This window comes from Neolamprologus multifasciatus, chromosome 3 (genome assembly GCF_963576455.1).
Source record: "Neolamprologus multifasciatus chromosome 3, fNeoMul1.2, whole genome shotgun sequence".
Lineage (NCBI taxonomy): Eukaryota > Metazoa > Chordata > Actinopteri > Cichliformes > Cichlidae > Neolamprologus > Neolamprologus multifasciatus.
The window spans coordinates 25,249,102-25,264,577 of record NC_140441.1 but is presented as its reverse complement, the minus strand read 5'-3'; the positions used below and the strand labels follow the sequence as shown (position 1 = coordinate 25,264,577).

General features: G+C 47.1%; 1 protein-coding gene across 2 annotated transcripts in view; it reads left to right on the top strand.

The window, feature by feature from the left end:
- Positions 1-15,476, top strand: part of rin1b (Ras and Rab interactor 1b) — a 44,767-nt gene that overhangs the window by 24,528 nt on the left and 4,763 nt on the right. For both annotated transcript variants that reach the window (XM_085147103.1, XM_085147096.1), the window contains exons 8-11: positions 62-617; positions 9,380-9,688; positions 10,088-10,219; positions 12,060-12,229. In XM_085147103.1, coding sequence (XP_085003229.1) covers positions 62-617; positions 9,380-9,688; positions 10,088-10,219; positions 12,060-12,229 — 1,167 coding nt within the window. The remainder of the gene's footprint in view (positions 1-61; positions 618-9,379; positions 9,689-10,087; positions 10,220-12,059; positions 12,230-15,476) is intronic.

Here is a 15,476-nt window from a genome sequence, read left to right as displayed (position 1 = left end):
TCTTGATTTATAGTAAATATGTCGCTTTTCACATCATGCAATAACATCTCCTCTCTTCAAGACATCTGCCAAGGTGGAGGAGTCTCCGAAGCCCCAGCCGTCTGGCCCAGCTGAGGAGCCAGGCATCGAGGTGGCACTTCTGGCCATGGAGCGCCGCCCGGCTCCATCTTTGGCTGAGCTCGACAGCAGCAGTTCCTTCAGCAGTATGGATGAGGACCATGACTCAGACACGGAACCTGAAAGCATGTCCCAAACCCAAATGCACGCCTACCATCGCCCGCCACTCTTGCGCTCTCGAGGTCGCGGCGGGCTGCACCGCATGAGCGAGGCATTTGTGTGCTTCTTTGCACCAGACAAGCGGCTCACCCGGCTGGTGGAAGAGCTGTCCAGAGACAGGCGCTCAATCTTCGGGGGTATCATTCAGGACTTCCTCCTAGAGCAGAGAGAGGTGCTCAAATCCCTGACGTCTTCGCCTTCGGCATCGTCCTCATCACGCGTGACCTCCGTGCAGCTTCTGCAGGGTCTGCGCCTCTTTCTGTCCCAGGCAAAGTGTTGCCTGCTGGACAGCGGAGAACTGGAGCCTCCCATTGAAACCCTGGTGCCAGAGAACGAGAAGGGTAAGCAAATGCAAACATAATTAACATGCAAATACACTCTGATATGAAACACGGTGCATTTAAAACATAATTTGATCTGTGTTTTTGAAATTATCCTCACCACCCTTTCTCATATGAATGCTTGATTGGTTTATCACATTTTAAAAAGGAGGCGATGGTGAGTGCACCGAGGGACCGAGGAGAGATAGAAATGTGTAAAACAAAGCAAAAAAACCAACAAACTGTACTATTAGAAAACAGTGATTCAATAGACACTGTGCCAGAGGATGCAGGTCTGTGGAAACAGACAGCCTTTTCTGATAAATGGTGGGCTGCTCGGGCTCCAGTGAAAGGCACTGTCAACACAAAGTAGTTTGCGTGGGGGGGCGGTTGGGGGGGTAGAGTCTCATTCAGTGGAGCTCATATTGTCTCTGGTATTTAGAAAATAGCATTAGGAAAGCCCGGCCCGATGCGCCTGCACTCACATCCATCGCATTCAAAGCGGGACTCGTCTCATTATTGTAAAGACATCGCAGGGTGTTACTCTGGAAGCATTCTAGTTCGATCTTTTGACACGCTCCTCTGCGTAGGTTTGGTCGTGTTTGGACTGCTTTGTGTGTGGCCGAGCGTTTGCGCGTGTGTGCGTCTGCGCTCGCAGGTGCGTGTGCTTGTGTGTAAATGTGTGATGACGGATGGTTGCCTGGCTTCAGAGCCTTCAGGGGAGAGCGGTCGGCTGTTGCCTTCCGTCCTCCCTTTCCTTCCTTCCTTCCTGCGCTGCGATTTTGATTTATCTCGCCTTGCGTCGGTGGGAGGCATTTGCATTTTTTTTTCTCCCCCTCGTTTATCATAAAAAGATATCACAGTCCCACGCTCACTTGAAGAGCAGCACGATTCAGAGGAGGGTGGGAGGGAGAGATCGAAATAGGCAGGTTACTTTGAAAATGTAATCAGTTACTGAACTGTGAGTAACAACTCAAAAAATAAAAGGGAAAAAAAGAGAGAAAAGAAAAAGTCAGCTTTTTTTTCTGTAGCTGGGTTGTAATCACATTGCATGTAATCTATTACTCTCCAGAGCTCTGTGTGTGAGAGAGAGAGAGACATGGAGCAGAGAGGGAGGTGGATAAACAGAGACTAGAGGGTGGGAATGATTGATCACAAGGGGGAGTGCTATAGTGAGGTAGATGGGGGAGATGTTCAAGGATTATGCAGCAGGGAAACATGAAGCATGGAGAGGAGGGAGTGGAGTATATTGATGATGAGTGGAAAAACAGTGTGCACTGGAGAATTGTTACCCACTTAGTCAGGACTGCCCACTGACTGCAGGAGAACCACCGAGTGTGTGTTTTTTACACGTGTAAGGGAAGGCTCGCATGTGAACCGTTACATGTACACGAGTTCACTGTTGTCACCCCAAAACAAAATGAAAAATGAAACCAAAAGAAAAAAAACACACTCCTGAGCTTTTCAGAGGATGAGAAAATGTCATTTCTAATTACATGATCAGGGAGCTTTAAAGGAGTCGTTTAACATTTGCAGAAATATGCTCGTTTCTTCATTGGAGGCAGGTTTTAAAGCGTGTTTTATCTTTAGGGGAATGTAAGTGAGGACCTGCTGAACAGAAAGCTAAGGTTTACCCTTATTTCAGTTCTGTGACATCTGTGAAGCACTTCTCTAAGAATTGTGGGTAAGCAGGCGAGACTAGAGCGAGGAGGGAGCCAGGTTTGTGCAAGCGAGGTGGAAAATTGGCTGGGAGATACAAAGGAGTTCCCAGAAAAACTAACAAAGATGAGAAAGTATAGCTTATGCCTGCTGCTAGTTAGAGCCACTATTGTAGTTTCTGGGATCCCTAGTTTATGTAATGAATACACTGTATTGCCAGAAGTATTCATTCACCCGTCCAAATCATTGTTCAAATTAAATCCATGACCACAGGTGTTTAAAATCCAACACCTAGGCCTGCAGACTGCTTCTACAAGCACTTGTGAAAGAATGGCTCGCTCTCGGGACCTCAGTGAACTCCAGCGTTGTACCATGATAGGACGTCACCTGTGCAACCAGTCCAGTCAACAAATTTCCTCACTGCTGTTAGTGGTATTATAAGTGGAAGCGATTGGGAACGACAGCAACTGAGCCATGAAGTAGTAGGCAAAGGTTCAGTCGCACAGGAACTCGTAATGCTTCAGCACATCAACATGTCCAACCTTTTGGACAATTAAATGTTCCCAACCTTGGCAGCAGTTTGGGGATGTCCCCTTCCTGTTCCAACATGACTGTGCACCAGTACACAAAACAAGGTCCATAAAGACATGAATGAGTGAGTGTGCTTTGACAGAACTTGACTGACTTGCACAGAGTCCTGATCTCAGCCCCAAAAAACACCTTTGGGATGAATTAGATTGGAGACTGAAAGCTAGGCCTTCTCGTCCAACATCAGTGTCTGACCTCACAAATGTTCCTCTGGAAGAATGTTTAAAAATTCCCACAAACACTCCTAAACCTTGTGGAAAGACTTCCCAGGAGAGCTGAAACTGTTATAGCTGCAATGGGTGGGCCGACATCATTTTGAAGGAGGTATTATTATTAATTATAATGATACTATGCAATCAAAACTGCCAGGATGTTTGCCATAAATTATAGAAACTTGTTTCTGCCATTAAAAAGACTCAAAAATTTGACTAAATCTGAAGTTTCAATTTTGAGATAATAACTCAATTTTTTTTATTTAGCTCTACCTGCTAATAATTTGTAACTTTCAATGATGGAAATAAGCGTTCATAATAAATTGTCAGAAGGTCGTAGATTGCCTTTTGTTTGTTTGTTTTTTTAAATGTTTTTTACACAGTATCTCACCACCTTCAGTCTTCCCAGGCTTTAACACGCCCAAAGCGATGAGAGATGATCGAAATGACAGTCTAGACATTTTTTTCTTGGAGCAGTTATGTGCTGCTGTAACTATGTCTTGACTAAGAATAGCAGGCACAAATCCCAGTCTCAGTCTGCAGCCAGAGGAGGACTGCTGATCACTTTGATTTGTGTTACCTTGAAACAATTCCTGTGTCTCTGCAAAGGTTTGTGCTCTGAGAAAAGGGTTAATGGAAAAACTGTGCCGGGAGGTGAACTGCAGGGAGGGTTGTTTTCAGGTTAATGTGACCATGCAAAATAGGAGCTGTTTCTACAAATACTCACTCTTCACTACAGCAGAAGAGTTTGAACAACATTTCACTCAGCGATAATCTCCCGAATCCAAAGCACATCTGATTTTATATGATGTGAGGCAAAACAGGATGCACACAGTCAAGTACAGTACACTCTGTAATTAATGTGTGTTAGTAGTTAAACCTTTTAAGGCTGTAATTTGTGTTTCTGTGGATTGCTCCATTAAGCGTACTTTGTCAGATTCATTAATATCTGAATTATTATTTTCCTCTAAATTAAGGTTCTAAATAAATAATCTAAATATTCATTTGAAACCAGACAATGGGACTTGACACGGCGTGGGTGAGATCATTAAAAAAATCGAGCCAATGTTATTTGTCGGAATTTTTTATGTATTTTCATATATTTGTCTGTTTTCTGAAGGTAATTTTACTTTATGTGCACTTTATCGCAGGTCACTGGATGATGGCTGAGTATTTTAGAGCAGTAATCGTTAAAATAAATGTAGATAAAATGTTACGGTCCCTAATGGTCCCCCGCCCCCCACTTAGACATTTCCAGGATTTTGTAAATGGAGTGGCAGTGGGCTGGGATGCAGAGCCAGCCGTGGGGTCTTATGGGAAATCAGGAACAAATACATTATTTTTAATTGATTTCATTAATCCATTAGCATCAGGAGATGTTACTGTGCTGCAGCATGGGTGTTGATACCGTACAGGGAGGCAGCACTGAAGCACAAGACTCAGGTGTGAAGTAAAAAAAGTTCTATTGACTAGTGAGCATAAAGAACAGTATCTCAAATATGCTTTCTTTTAAGTTCACTTTTGCAAAGTTTATTTTACTGAACTGTGGTTTTATCTTGCTTGTTGTGCAAAGCACATTTACTTTTAACCTTGTTGCTCTTAAATGTGCCATAGAAAACAACTGACATTGGCATTTACCTATAAATAAATTATAACATTAATGACATCATTTTAAAGCTCATATACAGCCCTGCCTTTGCAGTTTTATTGTGTGAAAAGTGAAACTGCATGAAAATTTAAACACAATCTTGTGATGAATATGTCACGGCTGGCGGGGTGAGCCGCGTGGTGTGGAGGAAAGGAGGACCCAAAATGCAGACAGCGACTGGTGATTCGAGTGAGGGTTTATTTACAGTGCACAAATAACACAACTGAGGGCAGGACAGAACATAACCTAAACTGGGTGAGCTAAATAACAAACCTGAGATCACACGAATGGGGTGGGAGGCAGAGAGACACAGACGAGGAACAGACACCATGAAACACAGACGAGCCGACAACGAACACAGACCGACACCCACTATAAATACACACACCAGGTAATCAGGAAATGGCACACAGGAGGGGACACAGCTGGAACTAATGGACATAACGAGACACAACCCTACAAAGTAAAACAGGAAACACACAGACTGTTTTACATAACACGAGGACATGAACAGAGCACCGAGGGAGACGCAGGTAGGGAAAATAAACACAACCAAACACCAACAACCAATACAAGATCAGAAATAAACTAGAAAATACTAATAACAAAACTCAAAGCGCTGGGTCACCGACCCAGGACCATGACAGTACCCCCCCTCAAGGGCTGGCTCCAGACAGCCCAACAGAAACACAAACCCCCCCCCCAAAAACCAAAAACGACCCGACCAGGGCGGGCGGCGGGGGACCAGGACGGAGGGACCACAACCAAACAAAAAACATGCTCCAGCGGGCCAAACGAATTGTCCAAAACACAACACATACTGGAGTTCCTGAACAGGGTCCCAAAACATAGTTCAGGAGGCCGGCCATGCACACGGCAGCGGCGACGACGGTGAAACGGTTCAGGAGGCCGGCCATGCACACGGCAGCGGCGATGACGGGGAAACGGTTCAGGCGGCCGACCGTGCGGACGGCGGCGGCGGCGAGAAAACAGTTCCGGAGGCCGACCGTGCACGCGGCAGCGGCGGCGACGGGGAAACAGGTCAGGCGGCCGACCGTGCGGACAGCAACGGCGGCGACGGGGAAACAGATCAGGCGGCCGACCGTGCGGACAGCAACGGCGGCGGCGACACAAGTCCGGAGGCCGGCCGCATGGAAGGTAGCGGCGGCCTTTGGGAGGTCGTCCATATCGACGATGACGCCCAACAAGCGGCCTGGCAGACGACCGCCGATGTCGAGGCGGCAGTTCGGGACCTGAAGGTGGCGTGGCCCCTGCAGCACCAGGCGAGGCGGATGCAGAGGCTGGACCAGGCGAGGGCGCGGATGAAGACGCGGCTGCTGCAGCCGGACCAGGCGAGGGCGCGGATGAAGACGCGGCTGCTGCAGCCGGACCAGGCGAGGGCGCGGATGAAGACGCGGCTGCTGCAGCCGGACCAGGCGAGGGCGCGGATGAAGACGCGGCTCCTGCAGCCGGACCAGGCGAGGGCGCGGATGAAGACGCGGCTGCTGCGAGGATGAAGACGCGGCTGCTGCAGCCGGCGGCGGCGAGGATGAAGACGCGGCTGCTGCAGCCGGCGGCGGCGAGGATGAAGACGCGGCTGCTGCAGCCGGCGGCGGCGAGGATGAAGACGCGGCTGCTGCAGCCGGCGGCGGCGAGGATGAAGACGCGGCTGCTGCAGCCGGCGGCGGCGAGGATGAAGACGCGGCTGCTGCAGCCGGCGGCGAGGATGAAGACACGGCTGCTGCAGCCGGCGGCGTGGATGGAGCAGCAGCCGGCGAGGATGATGAGGCTGCAGCTGGCGGCTGGACGGGCTCCTCGGGCCCTCCAGCTGACGAGGCAGAAGACCGGACGGGCTCCTCGGGCCCTCCAGCTGACGAGGCAGAAGACCGGACGGGCTCCTCGGGCCCTCCAGCGGACGAGACAGGCGGCTGGACGGGCTCCTCGGGCCCTCTAGCGGACGGAACAGGCGGCTGGACGGGCTCCTCGGGCCCTCCAGCTGACGGGACAGGGGGCTGGACGGGCTCCTCGGGCCCTCCAGCGAGAATAGTCTCAGGACCAGCGGGCACAGGGGCCCCTGGCGGGCGCAGAACAGAACCAGCAGGCGCACGGGCCTCTGGCAGGAACGGATCAGAACCAGCAGGCGCACGGGCCTCTGGCAGGAACAAATCAGAACCAGCAGGCACACGGGCCTCTGGCAGGAACGGATCAGAACCAGCGGGCACACGGGCCTCTGGCAGGAACGGATCAGAACCAGCGGGCACACGGGCCTCTGGCAGGAACGGATCAGAACCAGCAGGCGCACGGGCCTCTGGCAGGGACAGATCAGAACCAGCAGGCGCACGGGCCTCTGGCAAACACAAGGCTGACTGCAGCTGCACCGAGCATTGACTCAGCTCAGGCAGCGACAGCCGGGTGCAGTCCTCAGCTGGCTTCTTTACCTCCAGGGGTCCAGAGTCTGCTGGGGGCTGAAACCCAGCCTCTGGGGAGGCCCTGGAGTGCATCTCAGAACTGGCCAGCTCTTGAGGAGTGTTTTCTGGATTGTGTGGTTTGTCTCTCTGCAAAAAATACTTAGAAAAAGAGTCCAAAACGGGGGGCAGAGACGCAGCCTGCTGTACAGAGGGAGTCGGTGAAGATGGCATAGATGACTGGGCTAGTGGGGATACCGGGGGCCGAGCTGAATGCTGCTGTGCAGCTAAACGAGCTTGCGGCTGTGCAGCTAAACGAGCTTGCGGCTGTGCAGCAGGCTCAAAAAACACAGCCCCGGTATAAACCGTCACAAGTTCTGGTGAAACCAAAAGAGTGTCTTGTCCACTCACCACAGCCGGCCGCTCAGAAATCCCCAGGTCCGACTGTGGCGAGGAGCGTCGGCGGCGTGAGCGCCTTTTCCCCCTTGAAGGCTGCGTTGACGGGCCGGGCAGAACATCCTCTGTCGAAAGTGAAGCATGAGTTGCAGGGTGGGTGGTAGCAGCCGGGGGGTGAAGACGGAGCTCGTTCAGAATGAAGTTCTGTGCGAGTGGGTGAAGTGAGTCCAATAGCCAGGAGTGAGCAAGGATTAGCTGCTGTAGCCTGGCTTCTACAGCGCGGTGAAATGCCTCCCCCTCATGCTCAAGCCACAGGTTAACTAACCTTGAAACAGAGTCAACCAATTCCTCCCGAAACTCCTGGGAGGGTGCGGATGCTGCTGGGTCCATGTTTGGTCGGCTCGTACTGTCACGGCTGGCGGGGTGAGCCGTGTGGTGTGGAGGAAAGGAGGACCCAAAATGCAGACAGCGACTGGTGATTCGAGTGAGGGTTTATTTACAGTGCACAAATAACACAACTGAGGGCAGGACAGAACATAACCTAAACTGGGTGAGCTAAATAACAAACCTGAGATCACACGAATGGGGTGGGTGGGAGGCAGAGAGACACAGACGAGGAACAGACACCATGAAACACAGACGAGCCGACAACGAACACAGACCGACACCCACTATAAATACACACACCAGGTAATCAGGAAATGGCACACAGGAGGGGACACAGCTGGAACTAATGGACATAACGAGACACAACCCTACAAAGTAAAACAGGAAACACACAGACTGTTTTACATAACACGAGGACATGAACAGAGCACCGAGGGAGACGCAGGTAGGGAAGATAAACACAACCAAACACCAACAACCAATACAAGATCAGAAATAAACTAGAAAATACTAATAACAAAACTCAAAGCGCTGGGTCACCGACCCAGGACCATGACAGAATAGTTGTTTTGCAAAGTGGAAAAAAGAATTTAGATGTTTAACCTAAGTAACAGTTATAATCCTATTTAACTAGCTTAATAGTTTGCAGGTTGTATCTTCAAATATATGTAAAGTACCTAAAGTAAATGTACTAATGATGTTTTGGGGTTATAATTTATGATTTACTGATGTGTGAATCTCTTTAATTTGCGAAATAAGAAGTAACGAAAGCTTTAAAAAAAAATGGCGTATGAAGTGGAATAATTGCATTCCAAGTATAGAATACATGGAAATATTTAAATGTAGTACAAGTACATTAAATCTATGTGAAGTACTTGAGTAAATGTACTCAGTTACATTCCTACTAGTCCTATCTGTGCTCTCATCCAGTGGTATCAGGAACTACAAGATTAACATTCCTCTGGTTTGAAGGCTTTGTTGGTGGGGCAATCACATTTATGCCCACCTTCTAGACACGCCTCTGCAGAAGACCAAACCACAATATAGGAGGGGGAGACAATTTTTTAATTGTATTTTTATTGTTTAAATATAAAATTACCTGAAGATGAGTGGATGTTGTTATATTTATAGTTATATTTACAGTAATGCACAGTGGAACAACACTGTTCCTCACCCAAAAAGGTGAAATGTCATTTGGAAGAAGTTGCATCCCCAAGATCCTCTTATAGAGACGTACCTTTGTTTTAATTTCCATGGGTGCTTCTCAAAATGCAGGACAGAATAAAAACTGGAAAAAAAGCTTTTCTTCTGCTTTTTCTTAATTTAAAAGGAATTTCATGCATTATGAAAAGTGTTGCTGCAGACCTTTCTGTCAGTATTTCCCAGTTGCACAAAACACAAAAATTAGTTCTCTTCCTTCCTTGTGCATCAGTTTGTCAGAATAAATGCTGGTTTTCCCGAATAACAAGCCCCTCCCCTTTTTCGCAGACCTGGCGTTGGAGCGCTCCATGTTCTCCTGTGTGCTCAGGCCTCTGAGGTCCCACCTCGAGAAAGCCCTGGTCGCTTTGCACAATCAGGACGGCTCCACCCAGCGTCTCACCGAGAACCTGCTCCGGCTGAAAGGGGACGCCACCATGGAAAGGCTCGGTGTTCGGACGGGCGTTCCAGACAGCCGAGAGGTGGAGAGGGTGAAGCAGAAACTGGTCCTGATGCAGCGGACGCACTCGCCCATCGACAAGGTGCTGCTGCTGCTCCAAGTGTGCAAGTGTGTGCACAAGGCCATGGGGTCCTTACACGGTGAGACTGCTGGACGCTGCACAGACAGAAACACAGGTAGCCAGAGATGGAGTCACTTCAGCTGGAGTTTTGTGTGGATTTGTGATGTTTTTAGTTAAAGATCAAGTTTGACACTGGAGATTTTTCACTTTCTGTAGCGTTTACAGATAGAGGGCTTTGTCGCTGCTGCTTGTGATCCTGGCTGTAAAAAAAAAAAGAAAAAAGAAAAAAATGAAGGTCAGGTGTCTCTGCAGAGCGTTTCTTCACTGTCAAAACCTTCACATTTCAAACTGTATCTGTGTGGGCAGCAGCACAACCTGCTTGCTTTTGTACACTTGTTTATTTGGTACAATGTTCATTTCAAGCTGTCAGAAAGAACCATGACAGCCTCTTCTTTTCCTTCTCTTAATATATATGCAGGACAGGAAGTTAGCTGGGACGACTTCCTGCCATCGTTGTCTTACGTGATCGTGGAGTGTAACAAGCCTCACATCCTCATAGAGGTGGAGTACATGATGGAGCTGCTGGAGCCCTCATGGCTCGGAGGAGAGGGTAGGTCCTAAACTGCGGCATCGGTCGCACCGCGACACTGTCTCAGGTCGTCCCAAGATATCTTTGGTACAACAGTCATCATTAAACCTCTGTTACTGTGCAGTGCAGGAGCAGCTATCACAATAGTTTTGTTACATTTGCTGTCTTTGTTTTGGGACAGCACAGTGCATAACTGAGTCAGGTTATTTTTTAACCACCGTCTGTAATAGCCAGACAACATAAACATTTGATGATATAACAATCAAAAGTAATTTATGAGCCAAATAGGACCAAGTTACCTTCTCAGGTGCTTTTGATTCCTCTGAGTTTGGGGGTCAGTAACTTCTTCTGGGAATTGCAAGGTATCATTATTTAAATCCTCATTTGGACAGAAAAACGCAGTCGACTCTTTTGGTGTTCAAATCTTTACCTACAGAGGGGTCAACCGTCCAAAGCAATAAACAATGCACGAGAGAGATAAAAAAGAGAGTGTCGGTAGGGTGGCGGGGATGGAGACAAGTCTCAGGGGTGATTTATGACATAGGGATGGCAGCATGAGTGAAGCTTTACAAAATGGGAGTGAGATCTGCTGTGATGTATGTTTTGGAGACGGTGGTACTGACAAAAAGACAGGAGACCGAGCTGGAGATGAAATGAGTAGATCAGAGCGACGGCGCAGGTTGAGCAGTTTGGAGAGAAAGTTAGAGAAACAAGGGTCAGAGGGTTTGGACATGTGCAGAGGAGGGAGAGTGGATATATTTGACAAAGGATGTCGAAGGTGGAGCTGCCAGGCAGGAGGAGAAGAGGAAGAGCACAGAGGAGATTCATGGGTGTAGTGAATGAGGAGTGTTGGTGTGACGGAGGAGGATCGGGTGAGATGGAGGCAGATGATCCGCCGCAGCATCTCGTAAAGGAAGCAGCTGAAAGAGGAAGAAGAAATCAAATTGTATCCAGACTGGAAGATTTTTAAGTGCAACCTTAAACTGTTTTTAAAAAGGTCATTCACAAATGATTTGGTGGTTTTTTCTTTTGTTGTGTGAAGCTTTTCTTATGTGTTTTTATCTTTAAATGGTGGAAATGCAAATTAGTCTAACAAACACTGTGCTGTTGGACTTCTACTAATACTACATACCTATTCCCATATAAAGAAAAGTGACTTTAATCAATAAATTCGATTAGTAGAAACAAGAGGTTTTTAAAAACACACTGATGCGACACTTGGATGTATTTGACAATCAAAAATCGTCAGGGATGCAGGAGAGAGGACACAAGTGTGAAAATGGGAAAGGAAGACAAACAGGAATTAAAACCAGAAGAGACACACAAAAAAGCTAACCTTTCAATCTAAAACAGGAAGTTAAAGATGAAAAACTAACAAAAGACAGAAAGAAGGAACACAGGTAACAGCAAAATAAAATGAACAGATGTTATGAAGGTTTATGACAGCTAGTTAATTTTTTTTCCTGGTTTCATATCAGTAAAAAATACACATTTTCAAATATTACCACAAATCTGCGTTTGAGGATTCACATTTTACTCGCTTTTTGTCTTAAAATTGCACTGACTGTTCATAATCTACTCTGTCTTATTTGTATTTTGGTAGCTGTTACGACATGCACTGATTATTATTATATTATTATCCTCTATTATTAATTCGTACCTCTGACTTACACAGGAAGAGTGTAGGAAGTGAATTTAGGAAGTAAATAACAAAAAAAAAGAAAAATCTCTTGAAAGCAGAACATGGCAGTGAAGTTTAAGACAATCTTTTTAAGGACAGAGTAGGAGGAAGTACTATGTGATGCAAGATTTAGTCCTGTTTTTACACTCTTTTTCCCTCCTACACCTTTTTCGCCTACAGGTGGCTACTACCTGACCAGCGTGTACGCCAGCCTGCGTCTGATCCAGAGCCTGGATAAGGAGCAGCCGTTCTCGGGCTGCCTGACGCCAGAGGTCCAAGAAGCGCTGAAAGAGTGGAGCTGCAGACGGAGCCGAGAGGCCCAGAGACAGAAAGAGAATCAGCAGAGCCAAGTAGGCGCCGCCTGCTTCGATTGTACCAGTGCACAAGCCCTAGTAGCATTACATGTGGGTTTGTTGTGGAGTAATGTAGTATACAGCCTTCACACAAACCTCTCTTGTGTGAAATGGTGATTTATGTGTGGACAGCTGCTTATTATGCAGTGAGACAACTCTAATAGGATATTCTGGCCCGTGTGGACGACTTAACGGCAGAAACAATTTAAAGACACGAAACTAAATCTTACAGGTGGATGAATGATGATCAAAAGAAAAACACATGTGAGGGGGATGTCTTATTTTTTTCTTTCTTTAATCTGTTTTTGTACATGAAGGTTATTACAAACGCAGGGAATTGGACTAAACTGATAATATGGATAAAAAAACTAATGCTAATCAGTAGCTTTGCAGAAATCTCCTTACAGTTTTGAGCTTTCTTGGATAACTCTGGTCAAGCCTGTAAAAGTGTGACTTTTTATTCCATTTTTCTTGGACTGGCTCCATAATGTAGTGGTTTGCACGTTTGCCCAACAAGCAGAAGATCTCTGGTTTGATCCCAGGAGGAGATGCAAATCCCTTTGAGGTTGAATCAGTAGGGGCATCTGGCATAAACAAAAAGTGCCAAATTAAGCATGCAGAGCTACCCTGCTGTGGCACCCTGTTGTGAATTAGGGAGCAGCCAAAATAAGCTTTTATTTTATTCTATACTTCTTGGCAGATTCTCTCTGCATGCAAGGCGCCTATTCAGACCTCTCGACTGATGTTTTGTGGCGTTTAAGTCTGGGATTTGATGGGGTCACTTAGGAACAGGCAGAGACCTGCTCTGTGCTGGCCTCTGCTCTGAGGCCACTCCAGAGTGGCTGTTTGGTTATTAGCTTCAAGTCACTGTCATGCTAAAAAGGTGAACTGTCGCCTGTTTGTCGGGTGGTTTATCTCCGTCTCTCTGCTCTGATCACTCTGCCTTTCCCTCAGCTTGATGCTATTACCAAGCAGTGCCTGGCGTTTCCTGGACATCCACCATTTCACACACGCTGACACTCCAACGGATGGATTCGAGGGGGTTTAGGGGTGTCAGCACGGGGTTTGGTATCTTAACCAAAGATACTTAGACATGTGGCCTGGAGCAGTCAGAGATTAACCCATTGACCTTCTGATTGGACCTGCTGTAACACCTGAGCTACAGCTGCCCAGTGTAAGAAGCAAAGCATCAGACTTGGGTATTAAACAGTCTATCCCCTGCACGCTCACCAACACGTCTTAGATTGTTAGAAAGAGGAAGTAATTGTAAAAGGATGTGGACATTTTATGTCCTGCATCCTGCACGCTCAGTCCTGCTGCTATTTCCAGGTTTAAGAAGACATCGGAGGACAACTATCTCCTGTCTCAATCTTTTTCTCTAAATGTTTTTTGGGGTTATAAGGCTCATCAGAACAGAATATCTATCCATCAAGGTTCCAGTTCAGGATGCTCGGACTGCAGGGCTAACACAGAGAGACAGACAACTATTCACATTCACACCTATGGGCAACTTAGAATCACCAGTTACCTTAACCCCACTAACTGCATCTCTTTGGACTGTGGAAGGAAGCCAGAGTACCCGGAGAGAACATGCAAATGCCACACAGAAAGGCCCCGGCCTGGTAGTGGGGTCGAACCCAGTGAGGCAACAGTGCTAATCACCACTCCACCATGCTGCCTATCAGACCAGAACATCTTTTACTCAGATGTTCTCAATCTGTAGGTTTTGTTCTATTTGCAGAGGAGTCTACTTTGGGGTTTTGATTTCACCCCTTCACCAAGAAACTGTGTGTTTGATTTATCAGTTTGGCAGTTCCAGCATAATTACAGTTACTAGAAATAGCTTGTTTAGTAAACGTGAATACTTTCTGGATCCACTCTAGCTTATCTCATACAAGGGCCAAGACAAGTGTTTCCATGCATCTGCAAAGCTTCTGCATGCTGCTTTGACTAGTGCTGGTGTTGGACAGCAGTATAGCTTTAACCATTTTCTGCACGTTTATGGATTAAACACAAAGCTGCACTCAGAAGCAGGCTACCCTGGCTTCGTCTTTAATTGACTGTCAGAGAATAACAAAGCAAATCATCGCTTGATGGCACCAGTTAAAAACTCTTTTCTTCTGGCAGAACAATCAAAGTCTCTCTCGTATCAAACGTGTGGTCTTTGCAGCTTGGAGCGGCCAGCATCTGCTTAGAACTGTCACAGTGCGCTTTGGCACATAAAAATTGCACGAAAGAAGCAAGTGACATCGAAAAAGAGGTGATAATCCATCCAAAGAGGTCAGATATTACAGCACATTAATTACACTGATGGCACAGTGTTGAGCAACATCACACTGTCCTCTATCTGTGACTCTGGCAGGTGGGGTAGAAAAAAAGGAGCAGTGCCCCACATTTGACTCAAAGTTGATTTCGGGCATCACCGCTGAAGCTTCTTGATGAAGTCGGGGACAGAGCTGGAGTTTTTGGAAAGCCGGTTTTTAAATCAGAGGTGGAAGAGCACACCTGGATTTCCCTTTTTTGGTTTTCTGAGTGCCAACACGTTTCAAATTCATTTGGGGGGATTAGTTTTTAGACATTTTTAGAGGTAATCCTCTGATCTGGGGCCGCCGGCTTACGACCGGTCGTGCACTAATGCGCGCTCACACACACGCATGCTGACTTTTTACCTACACTCTCCTATTATCACCCTGCTGGCCCCACGTTTGTGTAACGGTCCACCAGATGCCATGGAAAACAGGCATTGTCATCCACAACGTTTCTGTCTCGTCACGTGGTTCCTCTCCTGGCTTCAAATAGCCGATCTAACTCACCCGGCAGCCAGATTTTCCACTGACACAGGCGGGGATCAGTGAGCCAAGTGCTATGAAGAAGTGGGCGGTCAGATAACATGAAATTTATTGAGCTGCATCTACCCATCGAAGCAGGCAAACACAATATGCACACGGACAGTGAGGAGCTCAGTGACTCTGTAAGTTCTGATAATGGCTGACCTGTTGATTATATTTGCTACTGAGTGCTTTTTATTTCTTTTTTTCTGCTTCTTTTAAAAGCCACTTATTCGTCTGTGGTGTGTGTGTGTGTGTGTGTTGAGGGAGGCAGGCTGGATGGTCTGTCTGTTTGTGTGTTTCCGTGAGCGACAGGGAAGAGGATTCTCCCTGGTTTCTCAAGGTTGGATGTTTGGTAAAAAGGATTATGTCCAGCATGTTTTCACAGTGTGTGTGTGTGTGTGTGTATGTGTGTG